This window comes from Gobio gobio (genome assembly GCF_949357685.1).
Source record: "Gobio gobio genome assembly, chromosome: 4".
NCBI lineage: Eukaryota > Metazoa > Chordata > Actinopteri > Cypriniformes > Gobionidae > Gobio > Gobio gobio.
Genome location: NC_137100.1, coordinates 21,945,170 through 21,972,239, shown reverse-complemented (window position 1 = coordinate 21,972,239; position 27,070 = coordinate 21,945,170). Strand labels below are relative to the sequence as shown.

The window sequence follows — 27,070 nt, the reverse complement described above, 5'->3', positions numbered from 1 at the left end:
TGAATTGTAATTATTTGTTAATTCTTATTCATAGTACATTGTTAATTTTGTATAACTTATTAAAATGTAAAAAAAAAAAAATTGTTACCCAAAAATAAATAAATGCTGAAAAAGTATGGATAATTTGTTAGTTAATGTTCGCTATTGTATTAACTAATGTCAATGTCTAAATATTATTGTAACAAAGATTAATTTGAATCTTTGTCCATCAGACATAGAGGAAGTAAGGTTACAGTTTGTCAATGGTTACAGAGTGTTTATCCCAAATGTATTTTTGAAAGCACCTTGGTCACCTCCACTTTGGTGGAGAAAAGGAAGCAAAACTGAAATGTCCAGAACTGCATAGGCTAGGTTTAAAGTAGAACAGATTTGTTGTTTTAAAAAATCCAGATATATTGTGTCCATTGTTAATTAAATACATTTGACAATAATTTGTTAAAAATCAACAGAATTTTATAATATATTTGGAAGTAGTAGTAATATACACTGTTCCTCCAAGAGCAAATTAGCAGCAGGTTGGCCTATATCCACTACTGACAAACATGTCTGTGTAAATGATGTAGGAGTCTTTGTTAAACAAAACAATATTTAAAAAGTACATACACTGTTAATAGAGCTAATGCAATGCAAAATGCTTCGCATTGTATTTGATTTTCAGAAGCTTAACACCCTGAAAAAGGTGAGAGTGATGCCTCATACCCCTCTATTATATATATATATATATATATATATATATATATATATATATATATATATATATATATATATATATATATATATATATATATATATATATATATATATATATATATATATATATTAGTAGAAAGTTAAACGTTACTGCTTGAGCTCTATATTCTGGCTGTATCAGTACACGTGGCATGCAGATATATGTGTGTCCTACAGGGGGCGACAGAACGAACTGCAGGGCATTATGGGGCGGAGATGGCATTCTAGTACACACACAGACGACGGCGAAGCAAGTCTAGTACGAGACCTGTAACACAACTGGGAGCGAACATAGATATCGAAAAACGACTCGCAAATAATTAAAGGGTGACCTGCAGACGGAAATCGTCTCTTGGGTTTTGGTGTCATGGCTCAAAATGATTTAATGAGCAACGCGGAGGACGTGGCGGATCAGGTGAGAGAACAGAAGGCCCTGTCGGACAACTTGCACACTAAATCATGGAGACTACACTTCTTCACTAAACAAACTGTTTCCTAAGTTCGAAAAGTCCGTGTGTGCGTGTATAGTTCGGGTTATGTTTGCTTGACCGCAAGTAAGATTTGTTTATTAACTAACTTCTAGTCTTGTGACTGATGGAGGAACTGAACTACTACTGATACTGTTCTAACTGTGTCAAACCTTGATTTTCCAGGGCTGCTTTCGAGTACTGATAAGGACTGCATGACATATATTTATATATTCGCACGGTATATAAACACACATACTGTATTTTTGTGAGCCCAAACTGTTAAAACGTCATACACACTTGATCTCTAAATCATTTGCATCAGGGCAGTCAAACATCTGTCCACTTGATGAAGCAAGAGATGCACTGTTACTATACTCTTATGATAGTCACCAAATGACGACTGATTATGAAAAGATTAGGTCCAGATTTAAAAGGGAATTTAACTGCTAGACATTTAATCTAAAGCGCTTATGTTGTTTACGTTGCAAAATGTGCATAATTCGCACGATTATTGAATTAGTTTGGGGCTCTTTTTCATGCTAGTAGTTTATGCTTATTGCTTTTGGGCTTAATAACAGGAAGCAACTTTAGAAGTATGTCATTATTGTATAACCGTAAATGGAGTTGTGATTGGTGTATCAGTTTTGGGGGTTTCAAGGCCGAAACAAGGCCATTAGAGCCGTCATCGTCTCAGTTTATTAATGTATAGCCTAATTTTCAGTGTGATGTAGCCTAATGTACAGAGCAAATCTTTGAGATTCGTGGAAACAAGTCAAATACCCTCCAGGCACGCAGAATCATGTTGACACACAGGCAGACATTGGCCCTGAGATATTTTCCCATTCATTATTTAGTCTTGCTTCTTGGTACTTGTTGAATGCTGATTGGCTCGTTTTCTTCTTAGTGCTGATGTGGATCGTCTGGGGGCGGGGCTTAGCAGAGGCCAGTGTCAAAGCTCACGATAAGGCTCGAGTTAATCACAAGCAGGTTTAGAGTGTTATTGCCCATGTTAAAAGAGAGAAAAAGTTTAGTAATCCTACAATCTGCACATTTTATTCAAAAATGTTTTTTTTTCACACTTTTTTACTTTCATTCAACTTTTAAGAATGAATTCATTTGATATTTTAATTTGCCTATAGTAGGCTATATTCTAACAATCTTGTTCTTGTTACAGGTTAAGTGATGAGAATATAAGATCATGTAATAATCCTGTTAGAGTAAATTGCAGCATCTTTATCCTTACCTGTACATCTTTATTCAACACCTGTTGCATGAGCAAGTGGAACAGATTTATTGCTAGTAAACCCTTGTGCTCATGAGTCATCAGTTGCAAATGGATGTGCTTTTGGCCACCTGTGCTCTGATATTGACTGAAATGTAGGGGAAAATGAAAAGGGTAATTGAATCTCATGGGTTGAACATTAAACAACATGCATTTGAAGAGCTGCTTTAGCGTGTGCTTACTTGATGTAATCTAAAGTTTGTGTAAATCTAAAACATTTACACTAGGGAAATAAATGGATTTATTTAGTTATATCCCGTTTTAAAATGGATGTTTGCTATTTATTCCTGTTTTGGGTTTGGAAATCAACTTAACAACTTAACTAAATCCATAAATCTGTGCTAGACTATAATAAATGTCCTTCCCTTTTATGTTGACCTAAACTACCGTTCAATGTTCGGGGTTGGTAAAAATGTTTTTGAAAGTCTCTTGTCTTATGCTCACCAAGAGATCAAAAATACAGTAAAGCAGAAATATTGTATAACATATTACTACATTGTCAAATTCCTACATCTTACACCTTTATAACATAATAAAAAAAAAATACTGAAGTGACCTAAACTTAGCTTTAATTTCTACATTTCCATAACTGTTTTTCTCACCGACATAATGAGTTGTTCTGCAGTAAACTAACAGATTCTGCAGGAGTGTGGGCGGGGTTTTGATATTGCAGCTCTACTTCCTGCTCTCTACTGTGCAGACTCAGGTCCCGAGGTCACTATTGCGCAGACGCAGATCCCAAATTAGCACAAGATGTCAGCGCCATATTCTGACTTTGGCGGCTACAATGGAAGATAGTGAAAGGGCGTCTTCCATCTTTTTTTACAGTCTGTGCTCGGAACAGACACTAAACAAAACAACATGTCATTTACTAGAGGTACTGACAAAATGTTAATTGCGGCAGTCAGTGCAGAGTGCAGAATCAGTGTTTTCTTGAATGAATCAATGATTCAATTACAAATAAAACATTTTTAACAGTCTCTTGTCGCCTCCTGGTGGTGTAATAATATAATCGATTCCATCATTACTTGAAGCATCAAGTTACTTTCAAAAAAGTGGTTTGCTCTATTTTGATCAGTTTTGTAGACATCAGTGTTTATATCCCAACTTTAAACTCTTATCCCAGCCAGTACGGAACTGTTTGTGTCATACATTTTTTTTAATAACGTATAAATATTCTGTTTGGTTGAAAAGAAGCTATTTCATAAGCTGTTGCAGAGCCAATGCAGATTTTAATATTCCGGTGTGATTTTGTCAAAAGTTTACTTAACATAGCTGAATCATTGTCATTTTGAGGTCGCGTGAGTGTTTGAATTGAGATCTTGATCTTTTAACGATTAATTGTGCAGCTCTACCATAAGATGTAGATGTGTTCAGAATATTACATCTTTATTAGTTGTGTTTGCTAAGGAAAGCTTTACTATTGCTGCCACTCATACCTAGATTTGGGGATTTTCATATGTTTGTCTTTTCGTTCATCTCTAGTTCCTTCGAGTGACGAAGCAGTACCTGCCCCACATAGCGCGTCTCTGTCTGATCAGCACGTTCCTTGAGGATGGCATTCGGATGTGGTTCCAGTGGAGTGAACAGAAAGAATATATTGAGACGACGTGGGGGTGTGGGTTCTTCCTGGCCACACTGTTTGTCTTAATCAATTTACTCGGACAGCTGGGTAAGAAGTTTGTTCAGCAGCAAAATATTCGGCTTGGAACATCTTCAGATTTTTATATGTGATGTTTTATTAATCATGTCTGTTAAACAGGTGGTTGTATACTGATTCTGAGCAGGAATTTTGTGCAATATGCCTGCTTTGGATTATTTGGGATCATCGCCTTACAGGTGTGAGCATTCTGTTTGAGTTCTTTAATATGTCAGTTTGAGTTCTTTAATATGGCATTGTAAAAGGCGCTAAAGCGCTATATAAATAAAGGTGACTTGACTGACTATGTAATTAAATGTTATCTGTGGATAGGACTATAATTGAGTTAAACTGTTTAATTATGGTCTTGATCTTTATCTGTTCCAGACTGTTGCCTATAGCATACTTTGGGACCCAAAGTTTTTGATGAGGTAAGGTGTTTTTTTTTGTTTTTTGTTTTTTGCAGGATACGGCAGGTATGAGTACATCATCCTAAGTTGTATGCTCTCTGATCTTGTCGTTCTTGACTTCGCTCCTCTGTGTTTAGGAATTTGGCTCTGGGTGGAGGTCTGCTGCTGCTCCTTGCTGAGTCACGCTCTGAGGGCAGGAGTATGTTTGCTGGTGTTCCCACTATGAGAGAGAGCTCTCCTAAACAGTACATGCAGCTCGGTGGCAGAGTCCTACTGGTGCTTATGTTCATGACGCTGCTGCACTTTGATACCAGCTTCCTCTCGGTGAGCAAACATCCTCAACCTGGTAAATGGGTGCATCACAAAGAAGTTTGATTCACCCATTTAAATTATATTTCATGCAAAAATCTAAATGAGAAAAATATTGTGCATAACGAAAATGAGACCTGTTTTATGAATATTAAAGGGGCTATATGCAACTTTTTCCCCAAAATAAACGTAACAATAGCCTTTTTATTTTACCATTTATGACTCAAACATCTCCTGATGAGCATACTGACACCTTGTCCGCTCACAGTGGGTGCACCTATAAGCCTGTCTCCTATTTTTCCTATTTTCTGGCGGGTCGTCTTTTCCCGCGCTGTCTGCGGATGTGACGTCACCACCGCTGCGAGAGCGAGCAGAAAATGAGAGCAGTTCTGTTTTTTGGCCACAAGTGTCAGTCGCGAGTTTAAATTTCAGAAAAACGCATATAGCCCCTTTAAGATAATTTAAAGGACAATTTCACATAATTACATGTAATTGAAATTGTCATCACACAAATTCTCTTTGCTGTAATGGACCACAAATTAAGATATTCAATACAATAGAGATTTTTGTCCCTCCATTGTAATTCTACGCAAACTACCACTTTGATGCGTCATAAAGAGATTGTAAAAGTGGATTAGTCCAAATTTTCAGATGAGATGATCACTTTATATAATGGACAGATGTAATTTAGGCTTTTATTCATATATAAACATTCATCAACCTACACCGGTTATAATAACCAGAAGTTCAAACATGTTCGCTTGACATGTAAGAACGAACGAAGTTCATTCTCGTGTAGAGATGCACCGATTGCAATTTTCTTGGTCGATTCCGGTTTGTTTGTTTTTGTTTGTTTTTTAAGTGTGACCTGCTGAAATCGATTTTTGCCAATTACGATTTTCTTTCAAAGAACTATAATTGACAGCATATACAAAAAAAATCTACTTTTCTGCAATGCAAAATTTTATTTTCATAAAAAAAAAGTAAAAAGACCAAATATAACATAAAATAAATGCAATAGAATAAAGAAATATATTAAGTAAACACAAATTATTAATTTGTTTACAATAATAAGGCCCTGTGAAATGTTACAATTAAAACATGGAAGAGAAATTCTGTGATTTATTCCTTGTAGTAGTAGTAGTAGTTTCCACAAGAACCAATGAGGTTTGTTTAAGCAGGTTCGGTTGAGCTTCTGTTTATGTTCGTTGATCAATGTTTATATGAATTTTTTGAAACGTCAAAATGCTGGTTGTGTAGACTGTCACTAGAGAGTACAGACCTGTCTCAGATTTTATTAAAAATATCTTTGTGCTCTGAAGCTGCACGGAATGAGGGTGAGAAAATGATGACAGAATTTTAAAGGGGTCATTAATTGAGAAATCAACTTTTCATTCAGCCTTAGATATATAAAAGTTTGTGATATAACAATATCCTGTAAGTTTCTGTGCTGAAAACTTCCTTGTTAGTCAAAGAAAAGCTTTTATTGAGACCAGGCCCAGCAAACGCTCAATCTCAGAATGTGCCAGGCTGTGACGTTTGAGTGTGGTGAAGCACCGCCTCTGCAGAAGAAGATCAACGCCTACTTCATCACTGCCTGTTTAGCCCCGCCCAGCGATTCGCATGTGTAACATAGGCCTAGTGTTAAACCAGATCGAGCTACCAAGCAATAAACATGCCGTTGAGGATAACAAAATATTGTGCAGTGCCTTCGCTCGACAGTAATGCAACATGTAAGTAACTGTTAATTTTAATGCCTGATCTGAAATGTTCTTTGTCTGTGTGTCAGTAAATCAAACCAGTGATAAAATGTCAACTTGCATTGTTTCTCTTAGTACGATGAAAATAATCTGTTATTTAATGTTGATTAAATTCTATAAAGAAAGCGATCAAAGAAAGCTCCCTTTACAATCGTTGGAGCAGCACAGCACGCGCTGTAGCTGTCATTCAAACAGCAAGAGTTTATCAATGACTCCCGTTTTATTCAATGAATCTCTTAACTATATCTATATCGAAATATAATGCCATAGATCTAAATGTAATGCAACACTTTTCACGATTAGTTAACCATGTGAGCTGTAATGGTAAAAACGCGCTATAAGAGAGAGTAATACTATTTCAAATGGAAAGACATTAGCCAATCACAGCAGTGGGTGTTTACACTGAAATCTCACAGCAGACACAACACTTAAAACGGAGCGTTCAGAGCAGAGGGCTAAAATCAGGGTCGTAAAAATGCCTTTTATTTATAAATTATGAAAAAAAAATTGTATGTAAAAAGCATTCTAACATTATAAGTGCACCCCAGGAAACATCATAAAACAATAAAACAACGCAGTTCATGACCCCTTTAATTTTTGAGTGAATTAATGCTTTAATGTAAATATTAGCAGCTCCATTTGTTTGTAAAACAAAATATCTACTTAATTTGCAGATTTCGTGCTCACATCTGAAGCGCACACACACATACCGTGATAAAGCCGCCTCAGACATGCAAGTGCAAAAAAGAGCTCCTTTTTCCATCTTATTAATGGTCAAATACACTCAAAAATGTCTCAATGCCCATCTTGGTGAGTTTTAACGTAAACACAGTCGTAACCAGCTCACAGGAACAGTGTTTGGGATCCATGCGTGCGTCAGGTCTTAAAGGGACAGAAGTTTATTATTTAAACTACAAAAAGACAATACGAGCACATATATTCTGAATGCCTTCGGCTGAATTCAAATGAGCCATTTTAATCTAGATTAATTCCAAGATTACAGTGAGATTAATCTAGATTAAAAAAAAATATTTATGCCCACCACTAATTAATATGTATTGTTTATCTTAAAACGTTTTTTTGAAACAAGCTTAGATTCTTGAGATAACTTCAGTCAGCCCTGTTTACATATGATTTTGAATGGTGGAGACTTTTTGTTTATAGTTGGCCTTTTCTGGCTTTATAAATGTGCTCATAAACCCAGCATCTTATGACTTGGAAGAACATCTAAAACGTGTGTTCAGCTGTTTGTGTGGGTCAAGTGCTTCAGGCTCGCAAATCATACAGATGATGTTTTGATTTGTTGCGCAGGATGTGGGTTTTGTGGTTGAGTATTTGTGCCAATTGCATCATGATGCAACCTGAAACGCAAGCTTATCTATACAAATGTTGCATTATAATAGAAACTGCTCATGGTTTGTTTGTTTTGCAAACATGAAAGTTACAAAGGCAAGACAGTTATCAGCACTGATGTCATTCATCTCCATGGAACAATTGAGACACTTTATATATATATATATATATATATATATATATATATATATATATATATATATATATATATATATATATATATATATATATATATATATATATATATATATATATATATATATATATATATATATATTATACTGCAAAGGCAAAATGTGGGCATTTACATTGTTATAATTCATCTAATTGTACATGGTTAGAACTTAGGATGGTAAAATACACATTTAGAATGATCAACCTTTAACAGGGAGGCTTTGCATGTCTTTCATTGTGGTTGACATTAAAGTCCAGATGCCCATACTCTTCAGTATTTTGACACAAATTCATCTCACATCCATATTAGGTGACATGGATTGCATAACACAACAACATAAAAAAAAAACATACATAAAATGACAAGATTTAAAAAAATATGGCACAGACTACTTTAATTAATAAAAGTACAATTGCAAGAGATTTACAAGATTTCCGAATGGTTTGTGCTAACCACAATATTCACTACAGTTGAAAGGTTTTTTATGTTTTTGATAAAAGTTTCTTATGCTAACCAAGGCTGCATTTATTTGATGATAAAAATACAGTAAAAACATTAATATTGTGAGATGAGAGAATTTTAAATAACTTGTATTGTAATATTTTTTTTATTTTATTATTTATTATTTTTTTTATTCCTGAATTTTCAGCAGCCATCATTCTAGGTTTCAGTGTCATATGATCCTTCAAAACTCATTCTAAAATGCTGTTTTGATGCTCAAGAAACATTTCTTATCAAAGTTGAAAACATTTGTGCTGTTTAATGTTTTTGTTGAAACAGTGATGCATTTTTTTCAGGATTCTTTGAACGGAAAGTTCAAAAGAACAGCATTTATTTGAAATAGAAATATTGTGTAACAATGTTAATGCATTAACTGTCACTTTAGATCAATTGAATGCATTTTTGGCTGGATAAGTGTTTATTAAAATATATATTTTTAAATATAGTATTTGGAAGCCAAACATTGATAACATGCCATTTTTGAGCCAATGCATTTCACAACAATAATAACAATAATAGTTTCAATGTTTAATTTGAGGATGTTTTGTTTACTTTTGTATCTTAAACTTTTTTTTTCAGCGTTGGGTCACCACTTGATTTGAAATTTAAAATCCCAACATTTAATGTGTCCCAAAACCTTCTCCATTGTAAGAGTCCTTTTCACCACTAGAGGTCAGACGTTGACAGGTTTTGCGTTACATAGATGATTTCTGCAGTGTTTTACATCAGTCGCTTGGCTCACTGACTTCCTTTTTCTAAAGTATATGTATTTGCTTCAGATTTTGCAGAACCTGGTGGGTACAGCTCTCATTGTCCTGGTGGCTATTGGTTTCAAGACTAAACTGGCTGCCCTCACCCTGGTCATCTGGCTGCTGGCCATCAATGTGTACTTCAATGCTTTCTGGACCATACCGACCTACAAGCCCATGCACGACTTCCTCAAGTACGACTTCTTCCAGACCACATCAGTGATCGGTGGCCTTTTGCTGATAGTAGCACTAGGTCCAGGTGGAGTGTCCATGGATGAGAAGAAGAAGGATTGGTGAGACGGGACTGAACTCAAACGGCTCACTCGCTCACTCTGTAGTTTGCCCTTTGGCAATTTTTCTGTGCAGTTATCACACAAAGCAGGTACACTACTTGGAGAGGAAGGAGCCAATTGAGACATGGCCTCACAAACACCCCAGGACCAACAGAATGACCTGGTCTCCACATCTCATGCACTGTCTATGTTTTCATCTTGCGTGCTTACTGAATTATTTCTACCAGCACTTTTAGACATATTAGTTTATCATATTTATTTTCTGAGGTTCAGGTCAGATTCTGTTATTTGAGAACCCCCTTGAAAATCTGAAACATCCATGTTATAAAAGCTGCGACCACATTGAACGAATAACAAATTAATTTTTCTTTGCCATTTTCTCTGCCTTTTTATTTCGGTGTCAATTGCAAGTCAGTGTACCAAAGACGTCATTTTGCCTTCGAGTTCATTTAAGCCATTTAAGTTCATTACAAAATGAATTTGAAGTAAAATGGAAAGTCGATGTCATTGAGTTTATTCATGGGTCGGTCAGACTTGAGCTGATATCGTTACTGTGTTAAAAAATTACTGCACACTGGGTGTTTTTATGTGTCAATCTCTCCCTGTCAGCAGGCAAAACAAAGAGAGAATTGCTATTAATGAATATTTTTACCATTTCGAAATAGCTAAACGTAAAGATGAAAAAGTTTATTGGCCATTTTGTAGAATGCTAAATTCCATTCTAAAGATTAGTTGGCTTTTCATTTTCATGTAGAAAGCTGTACGTTTTGTTATCGTGTTTGCTGTCTGTTGTCAGGTCACCTTAAAGTTTACAACAGGTCAATAAGTGTTTCTCAAAACAAGCAGAAAATGAGAAGAGAATATTGAAACCCTGTGGTTTGTCAGACTCAGTGTTTATCCTCTTTGTACAAAAAAAGAAATAACTGAAAAATATTGATTTTCTAAGTGTTTTAAATATTTGTTTTGACATATAAAGGGAAAAGAAAAAAATAATGTTGGTTGTTTAGTTTTTTTTATTATTATTATTTTTTATTATAGTTAACCGTTTTTATGAGTAACCAACAATAAAACTAGTGATATTCCATAAAACAAAACCCTTTTTTTTCCTACATGACGTGGGGGGAGCACTGAAGGTGGTAGTCTGGACATGTATAGTTACCGGTATGTTCAAAACTAGTAAACAAAATGGCTCCCAAACCTTCACAACCAGCAGAAATTATGATCTCAAGACGGAAGTCAAAGGGCAATTTCCTCGAACATTAAACACTAACAATTTTAAGTTAAGTGGTAAGATTTTGTTTAGGCCTAACCTATATGTATCTTGCTTCCTCTAAAGCGTCCTCCATTTTGTTTATTTCTTTATTTTTTCTTTTACTTTTTAGACGGTTATTGACCGAGATAAAACGTTTCCCTTGGCCTACCTAGACAAAGGTATACGATTCTTTGGAAGTTTCAAGTTTGAGGGAAAAGTCAAGCAGACCACAAAGAAAACCGTAGGCTACAGGACCACCAGAGAACTTCCATTCTGTCAGATCTGTGGTTTACGATCGCCTGCAGAGCTTTAAGGTGATTTTATTCAAATACACACAATAATGTTGATTTGAGACGTGAAATCACTACCACTTTATGTCCCTTTTAGTTAAATTCTTGACCTAAAAGCATAGGCTAATTGTTGCGCAATATCTGCCACATTAGCCAATATGTCCACCAAAATATATATTTTTTTTTACTAAAGACTGCGATAACACAGGCTAATGTATTAACGCCCTATCGCCAAGAAATCAAAAAATGTAGAAAATATTCCGAAAGCTTTTTATTTTTGAATCTCATATTTAATATTTTATTATAGCATTAGTATTTTAAGGATCTGTGGTATTGCCAATGTAAATTTCGTGAGGAGTTTTAATATTATTTTCGAAAACGTTGCTTTTAAAGCAAACAACGTAAAGACATGACGCGACCATAAGTTCCTGAGGATAAGCAGTAGAGAGCGCTAAAGCGGTTTCTAACGAGTTTGCGTCAGACCATTTCAATGTGATAAGTCCTAAGTCTCATGTAGGCGTAATCATAGATTCAGTTATTCACCCACTCAAGTCTTCAAAATAAGCTGTTTTCTTTTAAGGTAATTGTTGTTCTTTACATAGGCTACTGTTTCTGTTGTTAACTAATTAAATATTGTATAAAACGCAAAAATACATTTATCATTATTCATACTGAACGGGAGAGTTTAATAAATCCAGTAATTTTTTAGTTTAGCCTACTGGTATTACTGAAAGTGCAACGAAGTGTTGTAATATGGTGTGTTCGAATATTATGCCCTGATAATGGTGCTCTGCATACCTTGCTATTATTGGTGAAACTTCGAATACACAATGAGCCATAGAACTAACTTTGTGTTGTCACACTTTACTCCAGTAAATAAGTCTTGAGTTAGGCTTATTTTTAATGTCACTTTTTGTGTAGACACAAAGTTTAAACTCTTGACCACAAAGGAAATCTATTTGAAGGGCGTGTTGTCAATAAAAAGCCATCAATGTAAAGTTATAGCCTATTAATGGGCAATTATAAGCTTTTCAGTTTCAGCTCAACAATGAAACAGCAAAAAGTGGTAATGGTTAGTTAGAAGAAATTACTAACAATTGTTCTTTCCAACAGATTTTGCATCATTGCATTGTATAAAATTACAGTATTTAAAGGGATAGTTCACCCAAAAATGAAAATTAGCCAATGATTTACTCACCCTCAAGTCATCTGAGGTGTAAATGACAATCGGTTTATATTACATTTTTTTTTATTTGCTTTGGTACTATTTTCACTAGTAAGGTGTACATTTTCAAAACTCTTAGTACAAAAATCTAAACTGATCACACTTGTAACACAGCTAGTCATTCTTTCAAAACCTGATGTAATGCTTTCATTCAGTGGCACATATCTTCAGTCCACATAATCATTGTTTCAAACACAAGATTATTGTAATATGTAATGAGAACATTCGGTTTAATCACTGAAACACAACAGTATGATCTTCTGTCAGTTTAGTACTTTTAACAATCAGTTCATCCAACAGAAAACAATGCAAGATACATGTTTCAAATCACCCTTGTTGCTGAATTATCTACAGTAACACAGGCTACAGATGCCACATAAGAAAATACGCTTAAATTACCTAATTTATGTTATTTAATCTATAATGTTTGTAATAGTATCTATTCAGTGTGTTATCAAAAGGTGTGATGAAGTTGCAACACAGCCAAGAGGTTCTGGGCTATAGAACAGAGTTTGCTGCCGATACAGTAAATGCTCTCACTGTACCATATGACTGAATCTACTGTAGTTGAGCTTTATAAGGGTGAGTTACAGTAATGTGTCTCTACCATGGTAATCTGTTTACAGTATCAAATGCATACATACTGTAATGTAAAATGCTGTATTTGATGCCATCTGTCTCCCTTCTTCTGATGCATTTCTGATCAGTCTGATGTTACATTGTCATTGACTATTTCCTTTCCTTTATACTCTGCTCTGTTCACTCACTCACACACACACACTCACACACACATGTCTGGTTCACTATCTTTCTGGGTATAAGCAGGCATAATGGTTACAAACTGTATATTCTCTCCCCTTACACTAACCCTACCCATAAACCTATCAATCACACAAAACTTTCTACATTTTTACATTACAGTAAAAAAAAAAAAGTCCCCGCAAGGACAAGTAATTAGGATACTGCCATCTTTATAGGGACATCTTGTCCCCATAATGTAGAGTTTACCAGGCCACACATGCGCACGCACTTTGAACATAGTAGTTATAATCTAAGATCAATTGCTTATAATGTAAAAATAATTAATTACATATGGTTATCTATATCGGAAATTGCAAACAAAGTAGAAACTATGTATATAGAATCAATATCTAAAAGAAATCTATAGGTGAACCAAATGATTAATTGATTAACCATTACGATCTGTTGGATTAAATAATAGACAAATGTATTAAACTGAACGAGAAGAGATGCAAATCAAAAGTTTCATAGAAAGAGCTTTATGAAAGGCAGTTACTGTGAATGAAACATTTATATAGATGAAACAGTTATTTTTTGTGGTGAAAAGGATACTTTGTAGTTTTGTGTATTGTACTAACACAATTGAAAATATGCTTAAATGTTTGAAAAAAGTGCACTTTTGATGATCTGTTGTGATATTAGTACCATGAGTTTTGAAAATGCACACCTTGCTTGTGAAAATAGTACCAAAGCAAATAAAAAAAAACTGTAAAAAATGTCCTGGCTCTTCCAAGCATTATAATGGAATTGAATGGCTGTTTCTATTTTGAAGTCCATAAAAGTGGACTAAAAGTCACTGCCATAATAATGCTTGGAAGAGCCAGGACATTTTTTAATATAACTCCGATTGTATTCATTCAATATACACCTACATTAAGATACATGGCAACTTGCCCCAATGTGAAATTTATGGGGGAAAAAAATCTTGTACTGCTCACAGTTCAACCTTTCAGCTAAAGTCCACCTTCGTTATATGAGGTAATTGACTAGCTATACTGTGGACTTCCTTTTCGTGTGTAAGTAAATTTGCTTTTATTGCAAACATATGATAGTCACTGGAGCTTTTGTTTGCAGGAATCCAAAAAAAAACTTTAATTATTCCAATTTCAAAGAGGGTTTTGAAACCAACATACAGAACTACTGCTATAGATAAATTTGTCTTTTTCTAATTGTTACTGAGATATAACCCTTTTGTTGTACTGATCCATTCAGTAGTACTGCACTAGCCTACTTGCAAGAGAGGTTTGATATTGAGACCAGGCCCTCTGGCAACATAACTGGCATTTGCTGTTTTCCCTTCATCTTTTTGTTTTCCTCCTCCTTGAGCCCAACTCACTTCCTCAGCCTTTAGCCAAGCTGATTGCTCTGTAAAGGAAACATTATTTATAAACAAATACTGCCTCCTTCCTTGGCCACACTAACATGAGTTTGAAAAGATGCTGTGTGTACAGCAGAGTTCAGCTGCCGGTCAGTGGAGATATCTCAGGTTTACCATACACACCCCATTCACACGCCTCTCCTTGTCACTCCAGGGAATAAACCTTAGTCAGTCAAGTGCCATATGTAATTTTGTGCAGGAGTGAAAATAATGCTGTGAGTACAGAAGTACAGGGGTGTATTGAAAAAGTGAAAAACTTTCAGTAAACATGCCCTGATATACTCACAGTTTTTGTTCTTTGCTTAGGGAACTTTGAAATATCTTTGCAGCATAGTGTTATTAAACATTCATCTAAATGCCACTCTCAGCAAAGTGAGATATGTAAATATTTGATGGCTCTCAATTACAAAATGAACACAGCACAAATGGCAGTGGTGAGAAAACAGATAAGAAAGCATCTAATTCTGCACTCCAATCAAGTCATGCAACATGTATTTTAAAGCAGGCAGCTTTACAGCATTAAACATGAAGAACTTTCAATTCACTTTGGCAAGCTTTTTCAAACTCCAGAAATAAACTTCGTTTTGCCTGATTTTGTTCAAAATAATGTCATACCAGCTTGTTCTTACAAGGGCTTAAGTCTATCCCCCACAGCCTGTTTTTGCATCTGTGTGAAATTCAATATGGTATCTATCTAACCTGACTATGGTCTATATCTCTAATTAATGGTGTGGACGGGTAGATGGAGGAAGCCAGCATTCCCCTTCGTATATTAAAGGTCTCAATGCTTCAGCAGGAAATGTGGGAACAGTTAAAGATCAATCTAGCACTTTAAGAGAGTCAACCTCAGGCCACACTTTGAGTCCATCTCTGTGGGGTCAGAGTTTTGAAGGAAGAGGGTGACGAGGTCAGCCTTCAAGTCCCATCAAAAAGAATTTCTTCCCTCCTTCGGTCTGTTCTATTCCTCGGAAAGTGGCAGGAACACACAGACAATGATTTGTCACCAGAAACGGCCCAGATAATTTCCAATTTCATGGGAGCCGCAGAAGAGGCCAGGATGGTCAGCCACAGCTGGAAGTGTGTGTGTCCACTGTGGGCCCCGACCATTGTTAGAGCCCCAGCCGCAGGCCACTGTGTGTGCGGGACGCTTTTACTCGGAGCGCCCCGACAGCCAAATGTCACCATTAACCATGCGCTGCAAAATCGGAGGCATTCATGATCGACGCTCCTCATAAGCCATAAAAGGGGTCATCGGTGAGGGTGACTCAAGTTCAGCAAGTCAGATTCAATGGTGTCATGCTTGTTCTGCTCTTTGATGTGACGTGTGTGGAAATGTGGCTTCTTTCTCACACTTGTTAGCGCTGTCAATCTTCCGATAGATTCTCTGGTTAAACAGTTGTCTGTTCTCAGTGCTGGCGCTGTGAAAGCAATGATATTGTTGACAGATCATCAGATAATTTAATCATGATTTTGATCTGGTCTGATGTCAGTGTGTTCTTTGTTTTCTCTCATAGACATTTTATCAGCTCTCTTACCAAGACACAAAGCTGGTCTCATCCTGAAAGCTTATTGGTCAGCACAGCGTTACCGCTACAATTACCTCTTCACCTATACTTACTGTGTACATAGACCTTGCACTGTTCACCTTAACACTTGGTAGGTTGACACATCAGGGACTGTAGTGGAAGGATGACAAAGCTGACATGAAATTATTGGAAAATATATGAAGAATTTGGAAAAGTTGGAGTTTTATTGCTTTTTGTCCATGTTAGTGAGTTTTGAGGTCACCTTTTTGCTTGTGTACTCTTAAGCTTGAGATTTAGAATTTACAGTCTCTTCCAAAATTTTCATGACTCATCTTCTACTACTATGGCAACAGTAGCAAATCATAATTCATGGCTGTGCTCTAAATTAAATATGAAAATTAAATGGGAAAAACCAATTAGTCTCATAAGAATGTATAGCTGTTTGTATGTTACTAAAAATGTAAAGGTATTTATTTATACCTTTACAAATGTAAACATATTTATGAATCCTTTATATTTATGTGTTTGTATAGATACAGTGTATGTTTGATAATATATGTGTAGCCCTAATAACTGTACAGTGACAATTTCAGTTACAATACTAAATGTTTTGGTCAACCAAACCCTAATCCTACCTTAACCATATAGTAAGTACATTAATATTACTCAGTACTTAAATATATAATTACACTGTAACAATGACACCGTAAAATAAAGTGTAACCCATATTTTTTGAAGACTTCAATTTCAGGATGACTTAAATGTATTTAAATTAATAAATGATTACTAATATTAAAATAATAACTCTAAATTATAATGCTAACACATAAAATCAAGATGTAAAACCCTATTGTTTTTATTGAATAACATCTAGTTCTGGAATACAGAACAAATTTTGGATTCAAAATAATTGATTTGTGATTAATTAATTAATTAATTAATTAATTAATTGATCATATTAAATTAATCAACCATGTTAGTTCAGTATATTAATAAAAAAGAAAAAAAAGCAGCTTTGTCATAAACACAGCAGAAATACCGTATATCATAGAGGTAGGCCTTCAAATGTTGTTTTGGACAACGGGGGGCTTTCGAGTCAAAAAGGTTTGAGAATAAAATGGTCCTAATAATATCAGGAGTTTCAGGAATTGAACTCAACAGAAGGAGTGTGTTTTGGACGGGATCTTTTTGACTAACCAAAAACAGATGGAGGGAGAAACCGGTTTCATAAAAGCAATAGTGTACTCAAGAATGCGTTATATTGTGACTAATAGTTACAGCTACAGGATTTGCAACCCTTTCATGCTTAATTCACACCTACTAACAGTAGCAGGCCTCTTGCCTAGTTGTCTGAAATGTCCAACTTTGCTAACCGCATAGATCCACCTGTTGCACCTTACACAGCTCTCAGGTGATCAGGTGCTCTTTCAGTCCCGAGGGATCTGTCAGCATTAGCCCCTCCCAGCTCTCGACACACTTCCTACAGCCCTTTATCCCTGACACGAAATCTAACATTTGCTCTTATTGTCAATGTTGGATAAACACAAGAGCCTCTTTGATCATGGCAAGAGCGACCTGTTGATGTTGTGATGGAGGAGAGGAAAGAGAAGGAGGGGTAGATTATGCCTCACAGTGCTACAGGAAGTGTGACCGATCTGCCGGTGATTTCTATTGTCTTCTGTTGTTTGATTGACATAACGGCAAGAGCCTGAGGGACAGTCATTGGCTCCGTCCTCAAATTTCTCTGGAGGTCACAGGTTAAATCAAGGCATATTTTGGTGTAGATCGGAAAGCGAGCATTTCATGATAACCGTCATTAGTATTGACAGACTACGAGAGTCATTTGAAACTGCATACGTTTGAAGAAGGAAACGGTCGCTCAATTTATTCCGGCCCTTTTCTTTTCCGACTTTTCTCTTTCCCATCCTCTCTGCCTATGTGGCTAACTTTTCGCTTCATTCTCTCGATCTTTCCCCTGCCACCAGTTTCTTTTCTCTGGGCTCTTAGGGACTCAATTGAAGGGCAATGAGGCAGCTAATGCGCAGAAAGATAGAAATTTACTTGCTTTAAGTTCATGCTGCAGACCTCTCTGAAAGAGAGCATTCAGCTGCCCGCCGCTCCACAATAAGAAGCGATTGAATAAAGCCTGCAAGCAGGTTCTTAGCGGCTACATGATGGTTCAGTTCACGGCCCATTTGCCTCCAATGCTCTCCTCTTTCTCCCCCGCATATTTTTTATCTTTTCCTCTCTCGCTGAATGACATCTTTCGGCCAGACCCCCCTGCTGAGGAGGTTTAAATGAAATGCATTGATACGGGCACAAGAAGCAATTTGTCTCTTGAACTGTTCCAAGGATTTAAAGAGAGAAAGGGAGAGAACGATTGAGAAGGTCGTCCGATAGAACGGTGTTGCGCTGCCATGTCCGATAACTGGACACCAGGATGCAGTTTTTCCATAACAGACGTATATTCTTTTTTTTTGTTTCTTCAAAAAAAAATTATCCTGAATTGATTGAATAACTAACAGATTAGCATTTAGTTTTTTTTGTCTTTTTTTAATAAGTGGCAGGTGCATGTGCTTGTGAACATCTCTCTTCACATTCAAATAGATTCATCTCTTGTGTAGCCTATCAAGCAGAAACACATAATAGCTCCAGGGACGAGTATCTCCAAACAGAAAAGACTTTTAATTTTCTTTTAAATGCTCACTGTCACACTATATACAGTTGGGAATACCACTGATCGTTCATTGAAATTCCAACAATGCCTTGAATTAAAGACAGAAATGCACGTTTCTTCCCATGACTGTTACATGTTCTTATCAGTTCAAGTATATGTGACCTCACAAACTAAGCAGTATTTAACCTCTATAGACCGTCTCTGTCTACATGTCAGGCACTCTTTCGCTCTCATTTACCCTTTCTCACCCCGAGTTTCTCGCTCTCTCTTTTCTCTCAAGCCTCCAGCTGTGAATGTTTGTTCAAGTGGAGTGAAACCATCAAGATGAGAAAATATCATTGCGCTCTTTCTATTCTGGTTGGATTTGCTGCCCCCATTCCATTTTGTGTGACTCTATTTCTTTCTTTCTGATCTGCTTCTCAGCCTAGACTGCAAAGAATATCTGAGATTCAAAGTCTGATTTAAACTTATTTAAAATAAACAGAAATATGCACTATTAGGTCACTAGTCAAATTAGTGACATTGATCATGTGAAAGATGATCAGAAGTTTCGTTTTTGCTTCTAACGATTAGATCAGTTTTTGCTTCTAACGATTAGATCAGTTTTTGTTTCTGAAGCTCAAGATGCTTTTTGAATCATTTTAAATCAAGCTGGAGAACACGATCATCAGGTTTGAGACAAACTTGTAGCTCGATAGCTGTTGTCATTAAATTAAAAGCAAACCAAACAAACAAACCAGATAAACAAACCAAATACTAAAACATTCTGAAATTCATGCAAATTCATGCAAATCAGTTCAACATTTCCAACATAACTATTTTGCAAGATATTTGTATGAATTTACTTTTTTTTATTGAATGTGATTTGTAAGTAATGTGCAGTAAAAAAAAAACATGACAGTCCACCCCTAAAATGAACTGTCAGTAAGCAGATATATAAAAACATACAAATAGCCACCAATCCACCAAACTAAAATAGTAATGAATTGCCATGACAGTGTGTTGATGTTTCATTTAATTTGTAATTAGATTTTTTCATTAAATGAAACAACAGCATTTTCAATAGTCATCTCAGACTTTTGGACCCAACTTACAAATCACTTTATTTCTTCTAAAGTTTGAAGGTTGTCTTTTGGTAATATTATACGACTACTCCTCAGTAAGCACTTCACAAAAAGAAGAAAAACTCATAAATACATGCATAAACGGGACTATAGTACAGCAAATTATAAAACATGGCTAGGTTATAAATGTAAATATAAAATATCTTTTAACCTTTTGGAAGAGATGTATTTATATACTTTGAAAAGCTGTTTTCTTTTCTCTTATCACTTGCATTTTTGCTATTCATTCTTTGCTATTTGCTCTCAATGTCAATCACTACTGTAATTAGCAAATAAAACCTATACGGATAGCTATTAGAACCAGCGTTTAACAACAAACACATTTAAATGGCTACGTCTTTCCGTCTGCTGCCTCCTCTCTCGCAAAGGCCATGAATTCCTCGTGCTGCAAAGAAAGGACACATGGCTGTAATATTTTCTTTACGGCTGCATCTGCGGCGGCATTGTGCGCGAGCTCTGAAAGAGAGAGATCCTGGCAATCCATATTGATAGACTGCGAGACAGATTGCGTGTAGAGAGACTACGCCTGGCTCATTCACAGTACCACTTCATTTATTTGAAGTTTTAATCTAATTATTAACTATTTTGGGGGATAATAAGCTTTGCGGCTGTAATAGGCGAATTGTATGCCTGCGCTCTTGTGCCGTTGAGAGCACCGGTACAGAGGCCAATCCTTGGGAGGGGTGAGGTCGCTGACAAAAGCACTTGTCCAAAAATATTTTGTCAAGTCTTTTACGCGCCATTCTAACAGGGCTTACATTGGAGGCCTGAAAGAGGATGAGAAAGGCGCCTTTAAGGCTTGATTGGCAACTGCAAACACACTAAATGCTAATGAACCCCAGATGGATTGAAGATTAGCACCATAGTGTTTTCTGCTCTCTTTCTCCCCGTCCACAAAAGTTTCTCTCTGTCTCCGCAAATCCCCCCTCTTGTCCCCCCCTCCGGATCACCTCTGCAGTCTGCCACCCCTGTTCCCACTCCTAAGCCCTTTTATTGCTCATTTCATACTATTAATAACCCGGAGGCGGAGAGGCGGACAGTAATTAATTCATGGGATCCAGCCCCTTGATCTGGCCAGAGGAGGGGCTTTTGTGGTGGGTCGGAGACAGGAGTGGACCGGAGTGTGTGCAGGTGGGGGAACGTTCTTGCTTCCGTATCCCTTACAGAAGTTCTCTGCATGATCTTTCCGTCCTCGTTATCGTGTTTTGAATGTCAGATCTAGTTTTTTATAAGACTGCGCACACTTTTTGGGCGAGCCGAATGCCACGCACACCCTGCGTTAATCTCTCACTCTCATGCACACAGTCTCTCCCTCCTTTTCGGACCCTGCTGCTGTATAGAGCTGGTGGGACAGAAGCTGCAGTGGCACATGACAAAAGCAAGGCATGAAATTCAATTAGGAAAGGGTCTGCTCAAGATTTCACAGCCTTCACTGAAGAGAATAGCTTTTGATATATTGGTACTCCTATTTACTGCCCATCTAGACATTGCTCTCATTAGTAAGCACCCCACCTCCAGCCCTCCCTTTCCCTTTCTCTCTCCTTCTCTCTTTATATCTCTCTCCATTTTTCTCTTTCTACCTCTCTCAGAGATCTGGCTCAGTTAGTTACGATAGAAATCAAATTCTTTCTTATTGTTTTGTTGGACCACAGTGTTTTTGCTAATAGAATTTGCTCTAATAGTCACTTCATATTAAATTGCTCACTTAAACATTTGCCTCAAGTGATTCATTTGTACCTTTACTTGTCATTATTTTTTAATGGCAAGGACAATATTTTTTTTTTGCTGATATACTGTTTAGAAAGTCCTGCAGCTCAGATTTTATAGTCAACAAATATATAAGTTTATGTCCAGTATACTTATAAAATGATTCTTGTTTATTAAATTTATGAACACTCTTGTGAACAACCCTTCATTATATAGTTGACTGTTAACAGAATGCATGTCAGTGTGATTGTGTTCACTTGTTACACAACAGCTAGAACAAAAATATGATATTGTAATTTTAATTTGTAGGAGAGAATTAAGAAAATAATAATAATTAAAAGAATAATTTAAGAAAGTTTTAAGCTGTATGAAACCAACATACAAAACCAAGGCTACTTAAAATACATTTTGTGAAATTTGTCTTTTGATTTCAAACCTTAACACATTTGAACCAAGTCCTTTTGTAACAACTAGCCTCTGTCTCCCTTGCACTAAATTTTCTTGATTTCATTGGATATATTGAAGCTAGACTACAATCCCATCATAAACCTTTCCCCATGCAGCTGCCTTTGGACATATTTTAAAGTCTTATTCAGTCTCCACCATAATTGAGCCCTCCTAATCAAACTTTTATCATCCAAATTTGTATTTCTTTCATGCGTTTACTGCATTTGTCTACAAAGTCGTCATATCTTGCCTTGACCAGTCAAAATTAGCAGATCATAGATGACAATTTTTATACTTCACCCTCAATGTCAACCCTTTCGGCACCTATGTTTCATAGAGAAGTTGTAATATCCCAGATTGTGCTGTCGTAACATTGGTGCTTGATGAAACTTTTGTGAAGACGTAGAGACCATCTACATCATCATTGTGTAGCTTGGCTTGTTAGTCCTGACAAATGATCCTTTCTCATTAAGCTCTGTGAAGTTATGATCCCCCACCCCTCTCCTTTTGTTGTCCAGGGCCCATTGGGTAACTGATGACTGGGAAGTAATTAGTCCAGTCTTGAATGTTGGCAGGTACGGGCAGCTGTCCTTTGTATGGACGTCAATGCGTGGTGTGTGTGTGGACGGTAAAGGGTGAGAGTTTGTATATATGCGTGTGTGGGAGGGACCCGTGGAGGGCGGATGGCCGTCTGAGCCCATCTGTTTGACTGAAACCCCCCACAGCTGCGCCACTGCAGGACAGACCAGAAGGGCTTCGTGGGGACCCACATAATGCTTGTTGCCCTCACATCAATATACTGACATGTAATTGTATCAAATAGTAATCAAATGGTTCGGAGGCTGAAGTCCCTATTCATCATACAGTGTAAAACCCAAATATTAGGAATAAGTCTTAATCATCTTTCCTGTTAAACACTTGTTTATCTCACCTAAGGGTCAAAGATGAATAAGGAGATCCAAAATGATAAAAACATTTGCCAACATCTTAGAAATGTAATTGTTGTATTCATGCTGATGAGACAGATCAAATATTAAAGGTCCTGTTCTTCGTGATCCCATTTTTCAAACTTTAGTTAGTGTGTAATGTTGCTGTTAGAGCATTTATAATACCTGTAAAATTATAAAGCTCAAAGTTCAATGCCAAGCGAGATATTTTATTTAACAGAAGTTCCCTTTCAAAGCCTACAGCGAACGGCTGGTTAGGACTACATCCTGGTATTTCCTGCTTTAATTACGTCAGTAGAGCAGTATGTCGACTAACCTAAGCCAACAAGAACACGCGAAAAAGGGGGCGTGGTCTTGTTGCTCCCGCGTGGAGAATAGGAAGTGTTGCGTTCGGTTGCGTTCGTATAGTTTGTTTGTTGCCATGTCGTCGAGACGCTGTTATTTTCATCCCGGAGTCAAGTCACCTTTGTTTGGCTTTCCCAGGGACGCTGTACTTAGAGATCATTGAGCGCATGCATCCCCGTTATGGTGAGAGGCGTGACCTTTCCGGTAACGTGCGCTCTGCGTGCCCTAAGCTGCTGTCGAATCACAACAAGGGAACCGCTGGCACAATCAGAACTCGTTACGTATTTCTGAAGGAGGGACTTCATAGAACAGGGAAATCTTTCAAGCCGTTTTGAGGACAGTGAAGACAGCAGTATACAGATAAGTAAATTGTGTGAAAAATACTGTGTTTTTTTACACGCGAAACATGAACACATGTTATATTGCACACTGTAAACACAATCAAAGCTTCAAAAAAACACATTATTTAATACAATTTTAGAAAAAAAACGGCTCACTACACTCAAAAAAAAAAGGCTCGTAATCATAGGGGAACCTTTTTTAGTGCTATATAGCACCAATTTTGGTGCTTCAGTGGTTCTTCAGCGGTTCTTCAGAGGTGCTATATAGCACCTTAGTCAAAGAACCGGTGAAGAACCTCTGAAGAACCGCTGAAGAACCTCTGAAGAACCGCTGAAGAACCACTGAAGCACCAAAATTGGTGCTATATAGCACTAAAAAAGGTTCCCCTATGATTACGAGCCAAGAACCATTTTTGGTGCAATATAGAACCTTTTTTTTTTTAGAGTGTACTTTTTATCTTAACCTTTTAATTAAAGCTTTGGTCAATTAAAAAAATGAAATCCATTAATGTAATGATGGTATGAAGTCGGTATGAACTAGCCTGACAAGCCAGACCCACATCTAGATGTTGGGTCTGGAAACTCACCATTGACAGGGCTCAATCCGAGGGGCGGGATAAACGGTTGTCTTTAAAATTGCCTCTGCACGAAATTGGATAGCGCCATGAGCGCCTCAACCAACCAGAGCAAAGAAGAAGGTGAAGCAGAACTAACGTTAGTTGATAGACTTTCGCCGTATCCAGTCGGCAAAACTTCGAACACATCTTCTTTTCTTAAGAATGACTTCAGTGCCGTTCTTTGTTCTTTTCTCAAAGAAAAGCTTAACTCCAAGTCTTCCAGAGTCGCGGCCAAAGCCGATTCAAAAGACCGCTGTTCGTCAGCTTCTTTGTTTACAAGTAGCACGCAGAACCTCCGCAACTCTGCCGTGACGTGCCGTCATTATGTTACACCCGCCCACCGACTCTACACACGCTGTGATTGACCAGAGTTTGGTTTTTCCAGCTCTCAGGTCTACCGAGAGTTGCTAGACTACACTCGCAGCAAAATAATTTTTCTGCCACTAGGGTGCGTCTAATTTCTAGGCTAGGTATGAACCGCATTTTTGAATAAATGAATAAGGCTGAGGAAAACAACATTATCATTATCTCACTTACACATTAATGTTTGATTTGAGAAATGCATTTCTGCTGGACAGTCAGAGGCAGACTAAATTAAACCTTTAGTACATGTAAATGTCTTTTTACATGCTTTGCAACATGGCAAGTGATTGAAGCATGGCAAATATCTCATTCCAGACACTCTTACTGTCTTTATCTCAGGAAAGCTGTTTGACCTGCAGTAAATGGGTTTGTGCAGGTAATCGGGCCTTTAGAGATCAACTCATTTCAAAAGCCTCTTTTGCCTGATGACTTGAAGGCAGAGTATTTTGCATCCCTCATTAGCTCCATTTAACCACCATCACATGTCAATAAATATTTTATCCAATCTCTGCATTATTTACTTAATTAGATAGTCTTACAGTTACGTATAATTTAAAATGTATGGTATACATTTTGTGCCTTAATAACACTTTGTAAAAAACATGGCGTTATATGTACGGATGTCATATTAAAAGGCAATAAAATCCATCCATTAGTTTGAGAATATAAAATTAATCTTCTCTCTGAGGCTGACAAATTAATTCTTTTCATCCCATTGTGTGGGTTACGTGTGTGTGTGTGTGTGTGTGTGTGTGTGTGTGTGTGTGTGTGTGTGTGTGTGATGGATGCAAACGTGTGTGTTCATGTGTGGATGGGGGCTGTTCACTGGAGGACCACTCTTAGATAAAAGGGGCATGTCTAACTGCCAATTAAACATTTGCTCGTTAATAGCAATTAAACCCAATTAGATTATGTTTTATTCAATATCGTTTAGATTTGGACTTTAGATTAGCCATAATCGATATAAATGCAACACTTAGCACACAGCTGTCAGGTTCTGGCTGCCCTTCTTATATGCCGTGTTGCATATTTACTGAATATCATACACACTAGCCTTAGTCTTGTGTACATATATATATATATATATATATATATATATATATATATATATATATATATATATATATATATATATATATATATATACACAATATATATATATATATATATATATATATATATATATATATATATATATATATATATATATATATATATATATATATATATATATATATATATATATACACAATATATATATATACATATATATATATATATACACAATATATATATATATATATATACACAATATATATATATATATACACACAATATATATATATATATATATATATATATATATATATATATATATATATATATATATATATATATATATATATATATATATATATATATATATATATATATATATATATATATATATATATATATATATATAAAATTGCATTCAATGATTTATTTATAAACAAAGCAACATTATAAATGTGCATACTAAATCAACTCATTTTATTTACTTTTATCATATTTGCACAGCTCTCCACTTTATTCTCTTTTTGATAAAATAAACGCATCCTTGGTGAATATAAAGAATATAAGAATATAAGTATCTTCATAAAAACTGATTTCAAACAGCCTTCCAAAGCACCATAACGTCATCTAATGTTCTTTAACAAATTCAAGTGAGATTTAGACATGTCCTAACCAATATTTAATGACTACTATGATTATTTCTACTAGAACTGGAATCATACGTTGAAAAATTTACATTTATGAATACATTTACTGCTCCATTCATACGCGATGCTGCCTTCAAAACCAAACCAGATGGAGGTATCTCAAAAAACAGGATGTAATGCAAACAGTGAATTTAATTGTACCTCCATATAAAGTGCCTGTGAAGGTAGCATTTTCCAGGTTGAGGACACTGTCTGGGAGAGAGGAAGAGGGGGGAGGTAGTTTCCGAGTTCCTCCACAGGTGTGTATGTCTTAAAAAAGGTGCTCCTAATCTGAGCTGATTATCAGCAAGTTGCATCTGAATGCAATATATATATAAAATTGCATTCAATGATTTATTTATAAACAAAGCAACATTATAAATGTTCATACTAAATCAACTCATTTTATTTACTTTTATCATATTTGCACAGCTCTCCACTTTATTCTCTTTGATCAATCGCTGCATTCTGAGGTCAAATATTGTTTTTACAGTATAATGACCACAGTAAACTTTGCCGTTGATATAGCTTTAAAAATCCAGAGCAAAGTGGATGTGTGGAATCAGAAATTTTAATTCTCTCAACATGGCTTTTATATAATTTCCAACTAACATCGAA

At 36.2% G+C, this 27,070-nt stretch overlaps 1 protein-coding gene across 1 annotated transcript; it reads left to right on the top strand.

Moving 5' to 3' along the window:
• The first annotated feature begins 926 nt into the window (after positions 1-926).
• Positions 927-11,236, top strand: surf4l (surfeit 4, like). Its single transcript, XM_079815549.1, has 6 exons — positions 927-1,144; positions 3,967-4,153; positions 4,244-4,320; positions 4,508-4,551; positions 4,668-4,854; positions 9,408-11,236. Exons 1-6 carry the CDS (start codon positions 1,097-1,099, stop codon positions 9,672-9,674), a joined length of 810 nt encoding a protein of 269 aa, XP_079671675.1. The 5' UTR covers positions 927-1,096; the 3' UTR covers positions 9,675-11,236.
• The last annotated feature ends 15,834 nt before the right edge of the window (positions 11,237-27,070 follow it).